We start from the raw sequence: 23842 nt of genomic DNA on the forward strand, positions 1-23842 counted from the left end.
GTTACTAGACTTGATATCAACAGCTCCCTGCCACAGTGGCGGCTTCTCTACCTATTCGCTTACCTTCACCGAGCCGTTTTTGAAACATTCCGATTTAAAAATGAAAGGATTTTATCATATGGCCGTTGTTGCTTATTTGAGAAGCGAGGACGGAGCTGTGGCCGCGTGAATTTGTCTCGGCGTCTGTCATATGTGTGGACCATTCGTGGCTCCATTCGTGAAATTCTTCAGAGAAACACGGTTGGATCATCGGACGACATCGTTGACCAACTGATTCATGTAAGTGGATTGCTATTTAATTTAGCCTGCATGTAACATATCATGTAGCTCATATAAGTGAAAGGTATGGCTAGGCAAACCCAAAGCACTTTGTGCTGAGGTGTATTGGGTTCACCCTCTATGATCAAAGTCACATCTTACTCCAGTCTAATGTTCTGCTCTCATCTGAGATGTTCACCTGCTCTCTCAGCTGTCTCCAGGACAAGAATGGATCTTTTTGGTTCTGATTCTTTAAGTTATAAAACAAACAAGGCAATCAACATGTTTCCAGATTAAATCCTGAACGGCTCCTTTACAAATTCATGATAGATGTGCAAGAACTGCTGCCATTAGAAGACCTTAAGCAGCCTCTAACCTTTGTCTTTGTGTGTGTGTGTGTGTGTGTGTGTTTTACACTGTTGCTGTGTTTGTGTGTGGGTGTGTGTGTGTTTTACACTGTTACTGTATTTGTGTGTGTGTGTGTGTGTGTGTGTGTGTGTGTGTGTGTGTGCGCGTGCGCGTGCGCGCGCGCTTATGATCATAATTGTGATTATGACTTTACAAGGATTCTTACTTTATACAGGCTTTGGAACTGAAGCCTCTAGACTATAAAATTAAATATCACACTGTATGAAAGTGTGTGTGTGTGTGTGTGTATACACACACACACACACACACACACACACACCCCTTCATACAGTGTGATATTTAATTTTTCTTCACCCTTTAATCTTCTGTGGTCTTATTCCTTGGGGGCAATACCTAACTTGCAAAATTCTTGCATGATTTAGGTCTGTGTGTACGCTACTGATGGAAAAAACCATGATGGCATACTGTATTCCACTGTTGGATGCAGTTTTTAAGATAGAGAAATGGGTGTGCTGCTGTGTTTATTAATATGATAATATCTTTTGATCTGTTTTGTTAATTTTTAACACATAGATGCTACTGTATTGATATAGTTTGAACATATTGACAGGGAGGAAAGTAGTTTGAATTCTAAAATAAGTTCAACATGTGCTGCTCTGTGCAGACCAAAACTGAGACTGCTTGAATCCAGTTTAGTTTCACTCTCAGAATAACACAGTAAAGTGCTCTGATATGCTACAGGGAACACACATTTGGGGGATTGATTTCATCAGAAGTTGGACCATGCAGATTGTATACATTCTCCTGACGGCAAAGGCGAATAAGAGAACGAAAAAAGCCAGACTTCTGTCTTTGCGTTTTCTCATGTAAAGGGATAGTTCACCCAAAAATTTTAATTATCTCATTATTTACTCACCCTCATGCCATCATATATGTGTTCGACTTTCTTTCTTCTGCAGAACACAAAATAATTTTTCTAGAAGTGTATCTCCGCTCTGTAGGTCCACACAATGCAAGTGAATGGTGGCCAGAACTTTTAAGCTCCAAAAAAACACATAAAGGCAGCATAAAAGTAATCCATTTGATTCCTGTAGTTTAATCCATGTCTTCTTAAGCGATCCAATTGGTTTTGGGTGAGAACAGACCAAAATGTAACTCATTGCAGTCTCTAGGCACGATCACGATTTCAAGATCAATTACACTTCCTAGTGCTTGGCATGCACAGAGCATTAGATGGCGCTAGTATGTGTAATCAAGCTTGAAATCATGATCGCCAAGGAGACTGCAGATGATTTATAGTTAAAAAGGAGTTGCATTTTGTTCCGTTCTCACCCAATATACATTAGATCACTTTAGAAGACTTGGATTAAACCACTGGAATCATTTGAATTACTTCAGTGCTGCCTTTATGTGTCTTTTGGAGCTTCAAAGTTTTGGCCACCATTCACTTGTATTGTATGGCCCTACAGAGCTGAAAAAATCTAAAACATCTTTGTGTTCAGCAGAAGAAAGTCATACACATCTGGGATGGCATAAGGGTGAGTAAATTATGAAAGAAATTGTCATTTTTGGGTGAACTATTCCTTTAAGTAACCCCTCGACAATGCATTTTACCCATCACAATTTTACCATATGTTCATATGTGAAATGGCTTTTTATTCCTCTAAGTGACTTATGGTAGTCACATATGTCTTCCTCTGGTTAAAGGTCAGATGAGAATGAAGCGATATTCCCCTTCTTACTTCTGTTTCATTTTTGTTATGAGATCTCCTGCAGTGCAAATACATTCAAAGAAGCTGTATTACCTTGATGCTTCTCAGCGCTAAACTTACAGTCTGACATGTATTGTGTTACACTTTTCACCTGCAGCTCTTACTGGTTTTAAATTCTATATGACTTGGATGTTGGCTTTATGTTAGTATTTCTTAGTCTTTTGTTATTTTCAGTCTCTCCTTGAGTGATGGTTTAATTTTGTACATTTTATTTTATGGTCCATTGGATTGAATTATAATTTTTGAATTAGATTGTTATTATTTTCTGTCTTTCATCTAGTTTCTTTAGGCATATACCTAAATTATAGATTTAAACCTTTGACTAGTTCACAAAGGCCTTAATAGATGTTTTTAAGGTATAGCTAACTAACACCATGCAATTAACCTTAACTGTATTGTGTGTCATTAAAGTCAAGCAATATTTGTGTACTGTTGTTTGCGCACATAAAAAAAGGGATAGTTCACCAAAAAATTAAAATTGTCATCATTTACTCACCATAATGTTGTTCCAAAACCATATGATTTTCTTCAGTAAACACAAAAGGAGATATTACACTCTAAATATAACTGTAAGATTTATGCATTTTAATTCCAAAATTCAAGCATCTTTTTTCCATACAAAAAAAAAGTGAATGGTGACTGAGGCTAACATTCTACCTAAACTCAAAATTCTTTGTCTTCTTTTTTACAAATTTACATGAATAAATGAAAAATACACAATTCATTTTGATGGAATTTTGTTATGAAATTGAAATGCGTAAATCCTAAAAATAGGATAAATAATTTGAGTGTGGGTAGAATGTTAGCCTCAGTCACCATTCACATATATTGTGCGGAAAAAAGATGCTTGAATTTTTCTTTTAATTTAGGGTAACTGCATAATTACTTATATACCAACTGCTTTTCCATAATGAGTGTGTGTGTGTGTGTGTGTGTGTGTGTTTGAGAGAGAGAGAGAGAGAGACTATGAGTATGGGTGTGTATGTGTATTGTCAACAGTGACAGAGAGGGATGAGGCAGCAAATGGAAAAGCCCCTTAAATATTCCTGGAAATCCCTAGAGAACTGTACATACTGGTCAACCAGTACAGGGGGTAGATTCTTATTTTCACTTCGTTGTAAAGGAATGTTTCTTTTTGTGCATTTTTTCTTTCTCAAAGTTTCAGGAACAAGCATACTAGTTTAGGGACAGTTTTATTCTCACTTGTAGGAAGTTTAACATTTGAATTCATTGTAGTGCAGTCTTATACAGTAGGATATACTGTAGGTAGGCTGATACCTTAAAACAGAAAAAAAAAAAAAAAACTGGCACAAGCTCCACCAAACTTTTCAACAAATTTGTAATGGGGTATATTTGCTTGTAAGTTACAGTAAGGAAAGGGTTGGAAAGAGTTATTGTCATTTAATTTTATGTAAGGTGTCTTGAGCCATGGAGTGTTTGTGAAACGCTCCTCACTAAGGCTTTAACTTGTTTTATATGTCAGATGGGATTTAAAAGTTTTGCTGAGTGTGTGAATAATTGGATGGGTGTGACTGTGTGTGTCTGTATGAATGTGTGTGTATGAGCATCCAACATGGCTGTCATTGGCCTTCCAATAACCCTCTTTTCTGGGCAACCAAACCTTTGAGAGGCAGCAGAAAAATCAAAAACTATATTTTTAGCTGTCAAAATTAACACGTTAACGCATGCGATTAATTAAAAAAGTTTAAGGTGTTAATTTTTCTTAATCGCAATTAACGCATTTACCATTAATACAGCATAAACACTCGTTGGAAAGGCAGAAACTTTTCAATTTTTCCAACTGGAGTCATTCCCTGATGCACACACCACAAACACACACATCAGTGATTTAGTGTTAGTGATAAGGTGATGGGGAAAGGCTCTTAACGCTATTTGTTGTTCATAACAGGCCTAGATGGATCTTGTGATAGAAATCAAGTATTTTTCTGCCTAAGTAAGGTGCATTTTAATTACCACAGAAGTACGGCACGTCTTAACTATCACCAAAATGCAGAATGAGATTTTGTCTGCAAGCGCTTTTCATGTGGAGTTCAAAGCAGCGCTTGACTCTGGCGTTGATGCCCTGACGCGAACCATGAATGCGGCTGCACGATTGCTGTAACAAAGCAGATAGCCACAGTCTGCCTGCTGATTAATATTGTGGAGGATGACAGTTTGAGGGATTTAATGCCCATTGCAATGAATATGAAACCTATGTAGGGACTAGTTCTGTCAATTAGTCAAACTCCCACTTAGACTTTGGGAAACATTTAATGTTACTTGTATTGGTGCTTTTTTTTAGTGCATTTCTATCTTTATACTGTGGAAGGCTTTGTTTGGAAATTGTAAATAAAGCATAAAATTGTTGCATAATTTTTTGTTTTCTTTCCTAAGAAGGAAATAAATAAATTTTGACAGGAATAGAATATATTTAGCGATTTATTGCGATCACTATGAAAAATTATGAGATTAATCGCAACTAAAAATCGACTGACATCACTAATTTTTACATTTTCTAAAGAAAATGGGAGGGGTTCTTGCCTATGCAAAACTCACTGCCATGGTGCAAGGGCGGTTGCTAGGGCTTTCTAGCTGGTTACTAGCTGGTTGCTAGAGCTTTCTGGCCTAAGTGAAAAGAGCCTGACCGCAAATAGCATATTCTGCTTGCTAGATATGGCTCAGGTCCCTCTTTGTAAGTCTATACTATGGGATTTTTGTGCCTGTTTTTTTTATACGCTCTTTAAAATTTTAAGTCAGATCACTTAGAAATGTAAGAACACATCTCTCCTTAATAAGCCACAAAAAATTGAGGTGTCATTCATGTCTGTAGCACAAACAGTTCAGGAAAAGTTAGGGGCTGGTCAGACTGAACACATTCTTGCACTAAAAAATGCTAGACACGTGTTTTTAAAAGTTGGCACTCCTGCACAAGATGCTAAAAAAACACCAAGACAAGGTGCAATGGTCATAGATGTCCGTCTAGTGCATGTTTACAAATAAAAACAATTATTGAACAGCGCAGGTGGACGCACAAACGTGTTTGGTGTGAGCTGCCCCTTATGTGCCGAAGTTTAATACTTAGGGTTATGGATTTGAACAAACCCCTAACCCTGAAGTGTAAGCAATAGTAATAGTGATTACTATATTTATACTAATTAATTTCTTGAATGCAAAAAAATAAAATAAAAAAATAAATAAAATAAAATGCTTATGATACAGACACTGTTAATGGTTGTGATAAGGACAGGAGGGTCAAATTAGTTTTCCAATTCAAATAGTACTTGTTATGAACCAGTTGCCTTTAGGTGAATCTCACGAAAAAATGTCCAGGCCCAATTCATTCCAAAATCAAAAGAAAAAAAGATTTTATGCAACATGTCACATTATTTTTAAGATAGTAAAGTACATTTTCCCCCAAATTCTCTTTACCATTATGTGTCTGGACATGTTATTTTTTTAGGTGATTATCGTTAGATTCTTCTTACTATATTACAGTTTATTTTAACTTTATTACAGCAAAACAAATAGCTAATATAATAAAAAAATATTTTTTAAATCAGCACAAATGAAAGCCAGTACAACAAGTAAGTATGTTACAATAGAAATAATATATCATTATTGAGATGTGAATGAGATGTGTTTTTCATTACAGCAATTTTAGGAAAAATATGACTGATTATCATTAAAAAATAATGTGAAGATGCAAAAAACAACAAAAAAGTTGTTTATAAAAGTTTTTTTCCATCTGATTTTGTGGTGAAATGTGACAAAGACATGTTCTTGACAGGTTATGTGAGATTTACCCCTTTACCTTGGATGCTAGATCTAAATCTCACATGTCAAAGAAGGTATGGCATACTGATTCAAGTTTTTTGACTGATTCAATTGGTTTATGCACTCTGCTAATTTCCCTTTTGAGATTTTTTTTTTCGAGGTTTGCCTCGGTTCACAAAAATGTACCATAAATTGATATAATTTGAGTTTCCTATGGTGTCAACATCTCCGTACTGAAGGAAAGGCATCTGCGGTGGGCGCTCTTGTGGAATAACTGTAATATCCACTGCACTGAAGGAAGTCTAGCAGCAGTCAGTGGCAGAACCGGGACTCTTCCTGCATGTGTGGTTAATGTGTAGTTGGCTCATAGGCGAGATATTATTAGAGCTAGAGAACTATGCATGTTATGAAGGGATTTCCCAGCCTGAGAGCTGCCGGTCAGGAGCTGTTGATGTGGCAATGCAAGCACAATGGTAAAGTGTTGCCTCGATGCCAGGCATCAGCATATGAAAATGTAAGGCTTGACTTGAGATTGTTTGCCGTAAGACTGATAGATAGAAAGACAGAAGTTGAGCAGTTGTGATATCAGTCGGTGTTTGAGAGTGTAATATACTCACTGTTGCCCTCGTGAAGTACGCGCAGTCCAGATGAAGGATGCTGAAATTTAAAAAAAAATCCACTTTTCCAAAAAATAATTTATCAAATCATTGATAATCATTTCTAGATTAATAATAGTAGAATGATACAAGATAATATAACATTAAAAATGGATTTATATGTACAGTTGAAGTCAGAAGTTTACATACACCTTAGCCAAATACATTTATACTCAGTTTTTCACAATTCCTGACATTTAATCATAGAAAACATTCCCTGTCTTAGGTCAGTTATGATCACTACTTTATTTTAAGAATGTGAAATGCCAGAATAATAGTAGAAATAATTATTCAGCTTTTATATCTTTCATCACATTCCCAGTGGGTCAGAAGTTTACATACACTTTGTTAGTATTTGATAGCATTGCCTTTAAATTGTTTAACTTGGGTCAAAAGGTTTGGGTAGCCTTCCACAAGCTTCTCACAATAAGTTTCTGGAAATGTGGCCCACTCTTCCATGCAGAACTGGTGTAACTGAGTCAGGTTTGTAGGCCTCCTTGCTCATGCTTTTTCAGTTCTGCCCACAAATTTTCTATCAGATTGAGGTCAGTGCTTTGTGATGGCCACTCCTATACCTTGACTTTGTTGTCCTTAAGCCATTTTGCCACAAATATGGAGGTATGCTTGGGGTCATTGTCCATTTGGAAGACCCATTTGTGACCGAGCTTTAACTTCCTGGCTGATGTCTTGAGATGTTGCTTCAATATATCCACATAATTTTCCTTCTTCATGATGCCATCTGTTTTGTGAAGTGCACCAGTCCCTCCTGCAGCAAAGCACCCCCACAATGTGATGCTGCCACCCCCATGCTTCACAGTTGGGATGGTGTTCTTTGGCTTGCAAGCCTCACCCTTTTTCTGGTCATTATGGCCAGAAAGTTCCATTTTTGTTTCATCAGACCAGAGGAAATTTCTCCAAAAAGTAAGATCTTTGTCCCCATGTGCACTTGCAAGCTGTAGTCTGGCTTTTTTTATGGTGGTTTTGGAGCAGTGGCTTCTTCCTTGCTGATCAGCCTTTCAGGTTATGTTGATATAGGACTCGTTTTACTGTGGATATAGATACTTGTCTACCTGTTTCCTCCAGCATCTTCACAAAGTCCTTTGCTGTTGTTCTGGGATTGATTTGCACTTTTCGCACCAAACTGCTGTATGATGGCTGCGTGGTCCCATGGTGTTTATTCTTGCATACTATTGTTTGTACAGATGAATGTGGTACCTTCAGGCGTTTGAAAATTGCTCCCAAGGATGAACCAGACCTGTGGAGGTCCATGATTTTTTTTCCTGAGGTCTTTGCTGATTTCTTTTGATTTTCCCATGATGTCAAGCAAAGAGGCACTGAGTTTAAAGGTAGGCCTTAAAATACATCCACAGGTACACCTCCAATTCAGTACACCTCCTATCAGAAGCTAAATGTCTAATTGTCTAAAGGCTTGACATAATTTTCTGGAATTTTCAAAGCTGCTTAAAGGCACAGATAACTTGGTGTATGTAAATTTCTGACCCACTGGAATTGTGATAGTCAATTAAAGTGAAAAAATCTGTCTGTAAACAATGGTTGGAAAAATTACTTGTGTCATGCACAAAGTAGATGTCCTAAATGACTTAACAAAACTATTTCGCTAATATGAAATCTGTGGAGTGGTTCAAAAATGAGTTTTAATGACTTCAACCTAAGTGTATGTAAACTTCTGACTTCAACTGTATATGTTCCGCAGTAAAGTGGCTGGTATATTTACATTTATTTTTTATGAAGGGAAAGGGTTTTTTCTCCCATTCATTCTTTATTAGTTCTGTTCACAATTTACAATAATATTTAAGTCATCAAAGCTAAGAAATAACACAAATGGAAATATGGGAATTGTGACTAAATAATGTTAAACAAATCAAAAACTGTCCAAAATCATCTTTTATTTTAGCCTCTTCAAAGTAGCCACCCTTTGCCTTGATATCAGTTTCTTCAACTCTTGGCATTTTCCCAACTAACTTTATGTGAAGCACTTTTGAGGGAGTTCCATACTGTGCACTTGTTTTTTTGGCTTACTCTCCAGGCCAATTCATTTCAGATGTTTTTTCCCCACAAATTATAATGTATTTTTGTTAAAAAAAAAAAAGAAGTTATAAAATTATAAAAATTATAATCATAATTGGTTTTTATGAAAAGCAGCCATAATGAACAAACATTTATCGTTCATTTGACTTGATTGTGTCATTATTAGCCTATATCGCATTATTATGAATAGTCCATTGTGTTTACAGCGCAAAATAAACACCAAAATGATATGACTGGACAAACGTTATCATTGCTGGACACTTTGGCCTGCACAAAAATGTGCTTGTGTAAACTCTGATATACAGGTATGCGACTACAAAAATAACCAAAGCATTTGAAGTGTACATAGTATAAGTGATGAACTAGGCTTACACCTGTTGTCACTTTGCTAGGACACCTATGTGAAATTGAGTAGAATTATTCTCATGGTGTGTTCAAGTTCTCCTGGGAAGTTCATATTTACGAGGTTGGAAATCGTAAATACGATGTGATGTTCGTTCAAGTGATTTTACTCTGAAAGAACGGACCTGTTTTGCAATGTAATATTTCTTTCTCTCTTTTTTTACTTACAACTGAAGGCAGGAAGATTTTATTAGCACCAGAACAACAAAATGAAGAGCAAAGCCACGCATTAATTGTGTAATAAATGCATTATATACCTATTGTACATTGTGTGGCCACATATAATGATGGGACATGTAGTTTTGTTTCAAACAATTGTCACTGCATTAACCAGCTAAATGAGGCTTATTTCCTGGCAAGTTTTATCATTATTCTTCATTCACAGTATAAAACATGCATTCAAACTGAACTGCACAATCAAAATCCTCAAGTAAAACTGAATTATTACTAGGGCTGGGTATTGATACAGATTTCCTGTTTCGATTCTGTTTCACAAGCTTTTGATTCAGTTTCGATTCGATATCGATTCATATGGGTATATTTTAATTGAATGTCTCTTTTGCTTACATATAAAAAATTATCTCCCAGTTTATGCTGTTAATTATACAGCGGACCTTCTAACTAGGTACAATATGAAAGTATTAATTTTAATAATTATATTTGATTCGTTTTCATCATTTGTCACATTTAAGCTTTTTAAAACTGAACAATTCAATGTACTTAATCAAGAAATATGATATATTGCATATATTATATTTTGTTAAATGTTTATTGTTTAATTGCATAATTATTTTACAGGTATTTACATTGATTTGTTGAACACATGCTAAAAACCGGTACTGTCTCTAAGGAAACTAGGCATTTCTGTAAACAGTGTCTTTAAATTAGCGCATATTAACGAGAGAGACATGAATGGCTTTATCTCATCTGTGCCATGAATGATTAGACTGTAGGTGGTAACCGACTGTAGAGAACAGAATTAAAAGAGACATTATTCAATGACAGATCATTTGCGTGGATCTCGTATTTGGACACACACACACATTACACAGAAAAACTTTTACTCTCAACACGCAGTGAAAGGAACTCGCTGCTGAATACTCCTCCACTATACTACACAGTTCAGTCACTGGTGAGTGAAATCTGAACATTTACCAGCCAGTTGCCAAATACATGTATTTTTAGTCACATAGAATGATTTCCTCTCATTGTAGTGGAGGGTTGCACATATAGAGTAAAAGATCAGTCTTGGGATTTAAGAATCGATATCGAGATGAAGATTGCGATGCATCGGGAAATCAATATTTTTACCCACCCCTAATTATTACCAATAACAATTTGCTTCCGCCATGATTTTTAAATTGACATGCCCCCATCTCGGAAAGTCAAGGCTCGAAGAAAATCCAGAGTTTCCCCACTCGTAATTACAACTTTGTGGTGCCATTCAACTCATAAATACGATCATTTTGACATAACTTGAACGCACCATCAGCCACGGATGGCGTGCCCACAGATCGCACACAATCTGTGCACTAACTATCTGATGCATATTGCACACAAAACTCTAAACTGCATTCTTGATTTACTAAATGCCAATTTTGTTGGCTGATTTGATGGAAATTCGATTTGATGGAGTCGTGTTCACAAGGTTCTAGGTTGATATACCGAGCACTTTTGAAGCAGATGTAATCATAGAATTTTCCAAAGTTTTCCAGTTTAGTGACATAAAATCTTTTAGGGTGTGTTCATACTTGGCAGGTTTGGTTCGATTAAAATGAACTCTGGTGCGATTGCTCTGTTAGTGCGGTTCATTTGAACAAGTGTGAACACTGCCATCTGAACCTTGGCGGTGAACAAGCGGACTGAGACCCCCTGAATAGAGGGTCTCGGTCCGCTTCCAAACGAACCCTGGTGCGGTTCGACAGATATATGAACGCAGCATGGACCAAAGACGTCTAAACGGACCAATAACATGATGTGATGTCACAAGATGCGACCCTAAAAATCACGTGATTTGATAACATAGAGCGGTAAGAGCGGTGTACGCAAAACAAAATGAGCAGAGGGCAAACATGGAGCAATGTGGAGGTAAAGTTGCTTATTAACATTTGGTCCGACGAGCATATTTCCAGTATACTGGAAAAAACGCACAAAAATGCTCAAATGTTCAAAATGTTCAGTGATAGGTTAAGGGAAAGTAGTTCCAATGAGCACATTTAGCCCAGCATTGTTTTGGATGTTTTGCAAGTTCAGTCGCAAAATATACGTCATAAAAGCTGTCCAATCAAGTTGTGACCTTATCCTTATGCCTTTTGTTTTGTCTCTTTAGGTTCGGTGTTAAAAATGCCAGTGTGAACGCTAAGTGAACCAGGACTAAATGTATAATTTTCTTTTTTGGTCCAGACCAAGAGAACCAAGAGAAACGATCTACAAGTGTGAACACACCCTTAAAGGTGTTTAGAGTTTCGTTTGAGGCTCATAGTAGCAAGTAAAGTAGACATCCACGAGCCGAACTTTATATTCTCTGGAATAGTCTTTACTGAGGTTTTCTGTGCTGTTCTTGAGACTTTCCACTATAGAGCTGTTAAGGTTGTAGTCCAAAAAATGGAAGTAAATGAGCATTTTTGAGCCATGGGTTCCTTCTGAATTTTCCTATGAATTTTTATATGCAAGTTTTAGATTTATGAGTAAAATAAGCTTTGTGATAAATATTACTTGAAGATACTTGGACTTGGATACCCCAAGCCACAGTCATACCCCAAAGGTGAATTTTTATACAGCAGTTTTTGTATTATATTTTTTAAAGTATGTTGCTAAAATGTTGCTATATAAGGACCACAATGGTTTTCCGTTATATCAGGCATGTATACTCATATGCTTGTGGTGTAGTCCTTATTCAGCAACTTGTTAGCAACATACATTTTTAAAAAACACAGCGGCATAAAAATTCACATTGAGGTATGACTGTGTAATTTATGTTGAAAAATAAAATGTCCACGCATCGTTAAGTAATGTTTATCACAGACCTTATTTTATTATAAAAAAAAAATAAAATAAAAAAAAAAACAACATTATAAAAACCTATAGGAAATCCAGAGGGAACCCATAGTGAATTAGCCTTCCAGGTTCACCTACAAATTGACATCATGGCTGAACAGTTCTATTTGTCTGTGTTTTCTGTGCAATCACTCATTGGACACTGCCGCACCATTATTTTAATTCATTTTCCCAGGCTTTTATTGTTGTATATTATATCTCGGGTAACCCTGCCCCCAAACAGCATGTAATGACTAAACCGATTGTGATTGTTCGCTTATATCTAAATTAAATTATATCTAATATCTAAACATGATTTAAACAAGATCCATTTACTTGAGAAACATAATTGTGCAGAGAATACATCTTATTTCTAGAATATATCTTATTGTTAGACAAGCCTATATTATTTAAATGTCTTATTCTGACACCATTGGGAAATTATTTTTGAGTGTATTAAGCATAAACCTAACCTAACTTATGAAATGTTGTTTCTTATGTCATTTTTAAAAATCGTTTTTAGGATGTTTTTATAGATCCTTAAAAGTTAAATAAATAAATAAAATGTGTAATGTTTAAGCATTTTTTGTTTCATAGTCCTATGGCATTTTTCATAATGTTTTTCAGTAACACAAATGGGGTTGTCATTGCATTTTGCATCAGGATTACCGGTTGAGGGCAGGCAGGACATTTTATGCTTGTGCAGTGCTCCGTATTTCTGATGAGAATTTTGCTGTGTGAGACTAGAAGGGATCTGACTTCATACATCCACTATAAATTACCTTGGGACCAGTGGTAAAAAAAATAATAATTACAAATATTTATACACTAAGACATTTTTGTTCTTGAAATAAAAATTTTTAGGAAGAGCCGCAGAAAGCATGGGATGAAACTTGACCTGATTATCTCAATAAAATAACTGCTAGAATAGAATGCCTAAAGTGTCTGCTGCAAGTGGAGGACTCTTGGATGAACAAAGTTTGAAGATTACAGCATTTATTTAAATAGAAATGGTCATTTTAACATTATAAACATCTATACTGTAATTCTTGATCAGTTAAAGCATCCTCTGTGAATAAAATGATCATTTAATTGAACAAATATAGAAATGTCATAGTGTTTCCAAACTTTAGTGGTAATGCAGTATAATGTATATATTACTTTTTTATACAGTGTTTTGTGTAATCCAATTACAAAGTAATTATTTACTGTAATCTAAATACTTTGTCAAAAAAGTAGTGTAATGCATTACATTTTAAATAATTGTAATCAGATTACAGTTACTGAGGGTTAGGGTTATTAATTTAATTACTTTTAAGTATATTATAGGGTTATGCTTACTTTTAATGTAGTTTTTTAATGAAATATTATTCATATAGAATGGCCCCGTAATGAGTCATTGTGAAGGAGAAATGTGAGGTGCTGTGTGCATGACTTGTGTGTAACAATAAACAAGGAAGAAATAGACATTATTTTGAATTTGTTGAGTGGAAAAGTGTTTTAGAAAGTTATTTTTAAAGTAATTAGTGAAGTAATCTGATTACAATTTTTAGAGAAATAATGAGTAAATTTTAGTGGATTACTTACTATTTTAAGTAACTTACCTAACACTGATTATAAATACACTGATCAGCCACAACAGTAAAACCAACTGCCTAATATTGTGTAGGTCCCCCTCGTGCTGCCAAAACAGCACCAACCTGCATCTCAGAATAGCATTCTGAGATGCTATTCTTCTCACCACAATTGTATAGAGCGGTTATCTGAGTTACTGTAGACTTTGTCAGTTCGAATCAGTCTGTCCATTCTCTGTTGACCTCTCTCATCAACAAGGCATTTCCGTCCACAGAACTGCCGCTCACTGGATGTTTTTAGTTTTTGGCACCATTCAGAGTAAATTCTAGAGACTGTTGTGCGTGAAAATCCCAGGAGATCAGCAGTTACAGAAATACTCAAACTAGGCCGTCTGGCAGCAACAATCATCCATGCGATTTTTCAAATCAGCCAATCATGTGGCAGTGCAGTGCATAAAATCATGCAGATACGGGTCAGGAGCTTTAGTTAATGTTCACATCAACCATCAGAATGGGGAAAAAATTTGATCTCAGTGATTTGGACCGTGGCATCATTGTTGGTGCCAGATGGGCTGGTACCTGGGGAAGATATGGCAACAGGATGCACCATGGGAAGAAGGCAGGCCGGTGGAGGCAGTGTGATGCTCTGGGCAATGTTCTGCTGGGAAACCTTGGGTCCTGGCATTCACGTGGATGTTACTTTGATACGTGCCACCTACCTAAAGATTGTTGCAGACCACGTGCACCTCTTCATGGCAATGGTATTCCCTGATGACAGTGGCCTCTTTCAGCAGGATAATGCACACCGCAAAAATTGTTCAGGAATGGTTTGAGGAACATCACAAAGAGTTCAAGGTGTTGACTTGGCCTCCAAATTCCCTAGATCTCAATCCAATTGAGCATCTATATGATGTGTTGGACCAACAAGTCCGATCCATGGAGGCCCCACCTTGCAACTTACAGGACTTAAAGAATCTGCTGCTAATGTTTTGGTGCCATTGCCGAAACAGAGCTGTTTTGGTGGCACGAGGGGGACCTACACGATATTAGGCAGGTGGTTTTAATGTTGTGGCTGATCGGTGTATATATAATATGGTATGGTATAAGTAGTCATAACTTAAATCCATCTGTCAAACTCTTTAGTTCTGAAAAGCATTCTCACTAATCACTTAAAGGAATAGTCCGGGTTCAATACAAGTTGAGCTCAACTGACAGCATTTGTGGCATAATATTGATTACCACAAAAATTCATTTAAACTCGTCCCTCCTTTTCTTTAAAAAAAAGGCAATGTAAGTGCCTCACTGTAACCCAGATTTTTGCTTTTTTTAAAGAAAAGGAGGGACGAGTCTAAATTACATTTTGTGGTAATCAATATTATGCTACAAATGCTGTTGATTGAGCTTAACTTGTATTGAACCCGGAATATTCCTTTAACACCACTTGTGTTTTGAAAAAATGGCAGCCCGGCTGCCACTCAGATTTGTTTCTGCCATGGGAGTCTGGACCCAATCAGACAACAGCCCATTCTGCTTTAGTTTCAGTTCTGTTCTCAGACAAAGCAGAATTCATGACAGCTACAATCTGGATGAGGAGGGAAATGAATATGCCAAAGATGACAGTAGAGTGCTCTCTGTGTATGCCTGTTTTCAATGTATTATCTCAATTTTGTCTGTGTATGTAAATGTGTGAAATCCATTATGAATAATCTCCTGTTATGAAAACAGGATCTACTATATATTCGTAACTTTTGGAAATACTTGTAAGTGTTGTCTACAAACAAAGATATGCACCGTATTCATGTCAGGAGATCATGATGTTTGTGTAATTCTTTTACATTTTGACCCTAATTGATCTGTTTGTTTCTTCAGGTCATGTCCGCAGGGCGTAATGTGGAACAGCAGATTCCCATGCAGCAGCGTCCTCCCTCTCTTGCCATGCCCTCCATGGCCCAGCGGCCTAGGCCCGAACCAGGCTTCCAGCCCCTGCATGGCGGCTTCAGGGACCACTTTGTCACGACACCTGAGCACAAGTACTGCTGCGAGTCCTGCAGGCTAGTGCTGTGTAACCCTTGGCAGACTGAATGTGGACATCGCTTCTGCGAGAGCTGCATCAAAGATCTGCTTAGGTGGGCAAGGGTTCTGTAGTAGTTATAATAAGGCAGAGTTCCCACAGTCATGAAAAAAAATAAGGATTTCCAGGCCTGGATAAGTCATGGAAATTAGGTGCACTCAGTAAAATATGTGTTTGTTACATTGACATCTTGCGGTGTTGATTCAGCATCACACACAAAAAAGAGGTGTCCATTTCCGATGCCATTGTTAAAATGTGCTGTTGATTAAATAATTCTGCAAGTGAAAGTGTCTAATTACAAGGGATTATTGAGATAAAGCGAGCAATATTTGGTGGGTCATATGATCTCAACATGGCAGCACGCATGATTGTGCGCCCAGCACCATTGGTCGAATATAGCAGCTTTTTATCTAAGATTGATATAACCAGAGTCTTTATCTTATGTGAGTGTACATCTTTTTAAACCTTTTTTTTTTTTTTTTTTTTACATAAAAATATATTACATTCTTATTTAGCTATTCGCCAAAAAAGCACCTTTTTTTTTAAATCATGAGAAATCAGAGGAATTTCTATAGACAATATACAATTTCCTAGTTAGACGCAGCTCAAAAATGTATATTTGGCAATAAATTGCTTTTTGTGAGGGCAATCTGTATACAATTATTTTTATAATTAGAATCCAATAATCATGAACAACTTTAAAGGTAATAGAAAATCATGGAAATTCAAACTTCAATAAGTTTGGGGAATTAATGTAGATATTTTGTCACAAATCGGATGTTTAAACTGCTGACAGTGAACTCCTCTCATGCATGTTGGTCAAAACCAACACAGAATGCTTAGTCTTACAAAGCCAACATTATTGAAAGTGGTCTACAAAAAAAGTGTTGCTGGATATGTTCTATTCAAATGTCGTAGCAAAATAATGTTGGGTATTTCCAGTATTTCTCTTTTTTTTTATTTCATAATGTAGATTTTTTTGAACTACGGATACAGTATGCTTACAGTTGGATCTGAATTTATTTTTCAGTAAGCCTAACCCAGTGTGTCCAGCTGATTTAGAACCACTCTTTGAAGATAAGGTAAGAAAGTGAATTCAAAAGAGTCAAGACCACACCCACTCTGTTTGATATTAAGTCTCACTCACACAGCTCCAAGTGAAAGTAATGTGGGCTATAAATAAGGCAGCACACAACACATCTGTATTTGACAGGCCAGGTAATGGATTTCTTTCTTTCTTTGTCAGATATTCCGGGATGTTTGCTGCTTTAGGGAAATTATGGCTCTGAAAGTCTACTGCCGGAGTGAGAAAAATGGATGTAAAGAACAAATGACTTTACAACGGGTCATGGTAAGTCATATGATTCTTAGCCACAATAGTCTACATATACATGAAATTCCTCCCATCTAGAATCTGCAGGAGTTGTCCATGCACAAAGAAAGAGGAGACAAGATTTAAACTAACTTTCTTTTTACAGATGTCCTTCATGTAGAATGTGAATTGTATAAAGATTTATGCTGAATATTAAATGTCATTGTATGTAATGTAAGAGCAGAGCATGCTCAGTTAACCATCCTATTGTCCTAAGAAACACCTGTGATCCTTGTGTCAAATTTGAGAGAAATTTGTATGTATGTAAAATATTCTAATATCAAATTTAATGAATAGATTTACAACAAATAAACACAATAGATTGTATTATGTATACTATATATATGTGTATATGTATTTAAAACTGAATAACTTGCTGAAAGGCTGTAACTGGTTCTTCAAATATGGGTCAATTTGCACTTTTTTATTTATTATTTATTATAAATTAGTAATACAAATAAAGTTTATAGAGTTTTTCAAAGATAATCCGATTTTGTCGCTTTTGAACAGGATCACTTGGAAGTTTGTCCATACTTCGAGGTGCCGTGCCCCTTGGGAAAGTGTAAGGAGAAGATGATGAGGAAAGACATGCCCGAGCACTTGAGCCGCAAATGCAAACACAGAGAGATCACCTGTGAATTCTGCAATCACAAGATGGCCCTCACCGAGTTACAGGTAACACATATTTCCCAAAATCCCCCCCAGTTCCCATAAAAGGGACCTGAAATGTAATGGAAAGTACTAAGAAAATCATGACAGTCTTTTGAGTCTTTTTCCTTGATTGTAATTAGTGAACCTCTCAGTTCCTCTATGAGAAATATTACCCTTGTGTGCTGTCATTAATGTCCCATGACCTTTAGTTTCACATTTGTACAAGGAACTTCGGGGAATCTCCCGTTATGTTGACTGTCATTTAGAGAGTGACTGATGTATGTTTTCAATTCAAGAATGCTTGCTGTCTTTCCACCTAGTTAAACCTGTCATTATTACTCAATGCACTAATCATCGTTTAGCCTTGATTGTCATGAACCATGAAAGTATTAGTATACAATATGTATCTTGGTGCATTCTAGTCTAATAGCCATCTCTCTTCACAGAAACACAAAGAAACCGTCTGTCCTGCATTTCCTGTAGCATGTCCTAATCACTGCTCTTTTTCTTCCATTTTAAGAAGCGAGGTAGGCTTGGAGTACGCAGAGCAGTACTTTGTTTTAATAACGTGTGTTTCATGTTTTGCTTTTAAATGCATGACAGATTACTTGAATTGTTAATGAATGGTAAAGGCAGATTTTTTTATTTTTTTTATTGTGATGTACTCATGAGGATCAACATGTCTCCTATAGCTGTCCAGTCACCAGCACGACTGTCCAAAGGCCCAGGTGACCTGCCCCTTCATTCGCTACGGATGTTCCTACAAGGTGACTTTCACATTTGAAATTTACTAACATTAGCTGTACTGCAGTGCAACTAAAATGACAAGTTAGGCTAAATAGACCACGGAAATGGTCTTTTCAACTCATCTCTTATTTGTTTAAAAATCACAGTTACAATAAGGCTTTTTTTTTTTTTGAAATGGAAGTGAATGGAGCCACACCATAAACCTTACAATACACACTGTTTCAAAGGTATAGACATGAGATGTAAACATACTTGTTAACATGATTTTGGTGTGATAAAATCTCTATTCTGTGTGATTTTAGTGTGATAAAATCGCTGATAGGGTTTAGCTGCTTTGCATCGTTTTAGCAACACAGTTGTAATATTGGATATAACTTTACAAAGATAAGGTTAGAAAGTGATTTTATTACACTAAAATCATGTTAAAATATAGTTTACATTTTGTGACTAAACTTTTTAAACTGTGTGTATTTGGAGGTTTGTGAATGGCCCCATTCACATCCATTGTACGTGCCTTACTGTAACTGCAATGTTTGCTTTTTTTTTATTTAATGAGAGACGAGTTAAAAAATATTTTTTGTGGTAATCAACACTATGCCACAAATGCTGTTGATTGAGCTTAACTTAATGGAAAATTACTTTAATGCTTAATGTATTTGAAAACAAAAAATAAATACATAGAATTTAGAATTTAGGTCTAAACACAAATGCTAATTTTTTTTTTTACATTTTTTTTTATTTAAATTTAGAAAAACTTTCTTCTTATTTGCTAATTATGTCACCATATAAATGATTTAATATAGAATACACCAAGTGTTAAATATGCAATGACCAAAGTTTATTTGAAAAGTCATAATTTAAATCAAATTATACATTATATGTATATAAATATGTATAATATTACATATGCATTGGAATTGTTAAAGTTTTTTTTTTTTTTTTTAAAGTGTAGACTGATTTCTTCTAAATAATGTGTCTGATTATTTTAAAGGGGCTGAATCAAGAAATGAGGGAACATGAGGCCAGTTATGCCTCTGAACACCTGAGACTAATGGCAGTCAGGAACACCACACTAGAGGCCAAGGTACGAGTCAACACAAACTGCATCTCATAGATTTTATTAATGGATTTACATATCAGAAGCAAAAGACAGTTTTGTTTCTTTTAATAACTTCAGTTGTTTCCTGTGTGAAAATGAATCCTTTTTTCTCTTTATTTTTCCACCATGCATGTAGTCAGATCATACATCAAATACTGTACATTTATTAATGTTACCAGTGTTAGCATTCATAAATGCAGTCTGGGTGTGTGTTATGTGTGTAGGTAGAAGATGTTAAGAGTGAGCTGATGGAGCGTTATAAGGTTCTGCCCAGCCTCAGCAGTCGTCTGGCGGAGGTAGAAACACAATATGAGGAGATGAGAGAGAAAAACCGACAGCTGGAACAGAAGCTAGTCAGCATGCAGGTGAGAGAAATCAGAATGTAGTGGTTGAGTCATTTGGTGTAGCTAAAAATAAATTCCACTTATATAATACCACTCTACTTAAAGGAATAGTTCACCCAAAAATTATGATTCATCATTTACTCACCCTCATATAGTACCAAACCTATACGACTTACTTTCTTATGTGGAACACAAAAAGAGATGTTATACAGAATGACAGCCTCAGTCACCATTCACTTTCATTGTATGGACAAAAAAATGCAATGAAAGTGAATGGTGACTGAGACTAACATAGTACGTAACATTTCCTTTTGTGTTTCTCAGAAGAAAGTTATATGGGTTTGGAACAACACAAGTTGTGACTAAATGAAGACAGACTTTTCATTTTTTGGTGAACTGTCCATTTATATAATTGCTAATATCAAAAGTATTGAGCAATACTTTTGTCCGATATGTAATTTTCTGTTGTTACTTGTTTTGTAACACGTTATTTTTTTTATACACTCACTGAGCACTTTATTAGGACCTCTATGGTCCTAATAAAGTACCCGATGTGGTCTTCTACTGTTGTAGCCCATCCACCTCAAGGTTCGACATGTTATGCATTCTGAGATGCTATTCTGCTCACTATAATTGTACAGAGTGGTTATCTGAGTTACTGTAGCCTTTCTGTCAGCATAAAACAGTTTGGCCATTCTCCGTTGACCTCTCCCATCAACAAGGCATTTTCTTCTGCAGAACTGCCGCTCACTGGATGTTTTTGTTTTGGCACCATTCCGAGGAAACTCTAGAGACTGTTGTGCGTGAAAATCACAGGAGATCAGCAGTTACAGAAATACTCAAACCAGCCCATATGGCATGAAAAATCATGCCATGGTCGAAATCATATTTTCCCCATTCTGATGGTTGATGTGAACCTTAACTGAGGCTCCTGACCCATATCTGCATGATTTTATACATTACACTGCTGCAACACGATTGGCTGATTAGATAATTGCATGAATAAGTAGGTGTACAGGTGTTCCTAATAAAGTGCTTAGTGAGTGTGTTATTTGTTTTTAGGGCTGTCAATCAATTTAAAAACTGTATTAAGAATTAATGACATGACATATATTTATGCAGGTTAATTCACAGACATCAATATTTGCTGAGAAAATCTCCAAAATAAGATTTTATTGTGGCTGACAAGCAATACAACATGTGGCCTTAGAAGTCAATATATTGTTTTTTTTCCATATCATTGAACGTAAGTCTATCACTGGCCTAGATTCTGTAGAAATCCAATTTGCAATCGAATTCATCAATCTGCCCAGTGTAGACTTGGGGGTCACAGGAAATGTTATTTATGAATTATTCTGTCTGATTATGACTTTAGCCATGCAGTTCGATGGTAATTTGACCGTTTTGTGGTGTATATGTTTGTGCGTGTTTTATGTATGTAGAAACTGATGAGTGCTCACTCAGAGAAACTGCTCGAGGTTGAGATGGAGCTGCGGGAGCTTCGTCCACTGCGAGCTATAAGGGAGGAGGTGGAAGCTCTCAGAGGGTCAGTTGAGAGCATGCGTTCAGTTGTATCATCTCTGGACTCTGGTCGTGTCGGATCCAGTTCTGGTTCTCACACCCTGGGTAAGGCAAACGTTTTTGTACCATTTTTAAAAGCGCCTCAATATATGGGTGATTTTTGATCCCAACACACTGGATTGCACTTCCAAAATTGTAGGCCTGCTATGCATAACTGCACATACACATATTGTACAAATTGTATGGATCTTGAGAGCCTTCAAATTCTTTTTATTAACCTCACATTGCCTTTGTTTTACATTTTTGGTTTATATTGCTATATTTTGTTATGAGTTGTTAACTGGAGTGGTTGGAGTGGTTAAATAAGCCATTAACTGGAGAGTTAGAGTGTTACTTATTATCATTGTTGTGTCTTTAAGCAATAATATCTACTAAATGACATGTAACCCTTTTCAATACTGTCACCAGGCTCCTTAGATCAGCAGCTCTCAAGCCACGACAACATGTTGAGTGTCCATGACATCCGCCTGGCAGAGATGGACCTGAAGCTGCAGGTGCTAGAGACGGCCAGCTTCAACGGTACGCTCATTTGGAAGATCCGTGACTACAAGAGGCGGAAACAGGAAGCTGTTGCCTCCAAAACCCTCTCGCTCTACAGCCAGCCCTTCTACACAGGCTATTTCGGCTACAAGATGTGCGCTCGCGTCTATCTAAATGGGGATGGTATGGGTAAAGGCACACATCTCTCCCTCTTCTTTGTGGTCATGCGTGGCGAATATGATGCCTTGTTGCCGTGGCCATTCAAACAGAAAGTAACGTTGATGCTAATGGACCAGGGGCCGGCACGGAAACACTTAGGTGATGCCTTCAAACCGGACCCCATTAGCAGTAGCTTTCGCCGGCCCACTGGTGAGATGAACATTGCCTCGGGCTGTCCGCTCTTTGTGGCTCAGACTGTGCTGGAGAACGGAACCTACATCAAAGACGACACCATTTTTATCAAGGTGACTGTTGATACCTCCGACCTGCCAGACCCCTGAGTGCAATTTCATTGGGTCCAACTAACACAAAGTCACACAGCCATCCCAGCCAAGACTATGAGGCTTCAAAGAGCAGGGCTGAGAGAGGAGGAACCCATGACAAGTGTGGGTTTTTAACAGAGCGATCATAACAGTCAGAGTTGTATGCTTGTGCTTGCGAGATGGTGCGCTCTTCGGGAAACAATAGTGCCTTGCTGGGCTAGATTTTTAACGCCTTTAAGAGGAAGTTTGACCGGACAGTGTTTGTTACACTGTTTAATTAGATGAGATCTCCAGTGCCAGCCTCATTAAGAGAGTAAAGATCCTTCAACTCTAAATAAACAAGAGAATGTTATTGTCTCTGGAGCTAAAAAAACAGGGAGAAATGGAAAAGAAAACGGTGTGTAATGTGTTTGGGAACTAATGACCAGCCCAATGTGAGAGGAACCTGTTAACTCTTTGTCATTGTGTTAGCCTTAAATGAGTATGAATTTTGAGGCTAATAGTCATCTCTCTTATAGTTGGTTAATTTGGAAGATAACCCTTCATGTTTGGTAATCTTGACAAGTTTTGTATTTGGTTGTATCCGGTGGTTTTGCACAATATGCAAATAAGTACTTGAGCGAACATCTGTTGTAAGTGTTGTGTGGTGGTGTTCAGTTAATATTGAGAGGAGATTTGTGACTAGAAAGTTTTGATTTTGTGGGCAGGGGTGGATGTGTCTCTGTTCTATGTAGTTGTAAAGAACCTGACTATGGAGCATTCATGGACTACATTGGCACTAAACAATGACCCTGCAGAAGGGGTTCAATTGTCAAGAAAAAAAACCTCAGATTTTTATGCATGTAAAACCTATTCTTACATGATTTAACCTTCCCTACGTTTAACACTTTGACACATTATTTTTTGTAATGTTATAATTAATGGATGCTATGCATCGGAATATATTGTTCTTTTTTTGTGTGTTTTTGTATTTTATTTTTTAAAACCGTTTGAAATAATGCCTTTATGTCTCCAGCCATGCTGCCAGAGACACATACAATAATCCAGATCATTTTTCATGGTAGGGATGGTTTTTGCACAAGTATTGTTTGAATGTGTATAATATATGTATAAATATATCAATAT

At 36.7% G+C, this 23842-nt stretch overlaps 1 protein-coding gene across 1 annotated transcript; it reads left to right on the forward strand.

The window, feature by feature from the left end:
• LOC127455466 (TNF receptor-associated factor 3-like) lies at positions 1-23819 on the forward strand. Its single transcript, XM_051723390.1, has 11 exons — positions 1-279; positions 15760-16016; positions 16992-17043; positions 17208-17312; positions 17844-18008; positions 18431-18511; positions 18677-18751; positions 19723-19815; positions 20055-20195; positions 21617-21800; positions 22164-23819. Exons 2-11 carry the CDS (start codon positions 15763-15765, stop codon positions 22733-22735), a joined length of 1722 nt encoding a protein of 573 aa, XP_051579350.1. The 5' UTR covers positions 1-279; positions 15760-15762; the 3' UTR covers positions 22736-23819.
• Positions 23820-23842: the final 23 nt, after the last annotated feature.

Source organism: Myxocyprinus asiaticus, chromosome 17 (assembly GCF_019703515.2).
Source record: "Myxocyprinus asiaticus isolate MX2 ecotype Aquarium Trade chromosome 17, UBuf_Myxa_2, whole genome shotgun sequence".
In the NCBI taxonomy this organism is placed as follows: Eukaryota; Metazoa; Chordata; class Actinopteri; order Cypriniformes; family Catostomidae; genus Myxocyprinus; species Myxocyprinus asiaticus.

Coding starts and splice junctions, on each gene's coding strand:
- LOC127455466 (XM_051723390.1), top strand. CDS start 15,763: ATGTCCGCAGGGCGTAATGTGGAACAGCAGATTCCCATGCAGCAGCGT. Junction 17,313..17,843: donor TGACTTTACAACGGGTCATG/GTAAGTCATATG, acceptor GCTTTTGAACAG/GATCACTTGGAAGTTTGTCC. Junction 18,512..18,676: donor CTTCCATTTTAAGAAGCGAG/GTAGGCTTGGAG, acceptor TGTCTCCTATAG/CTGTCCAGTCACCAGCACGA.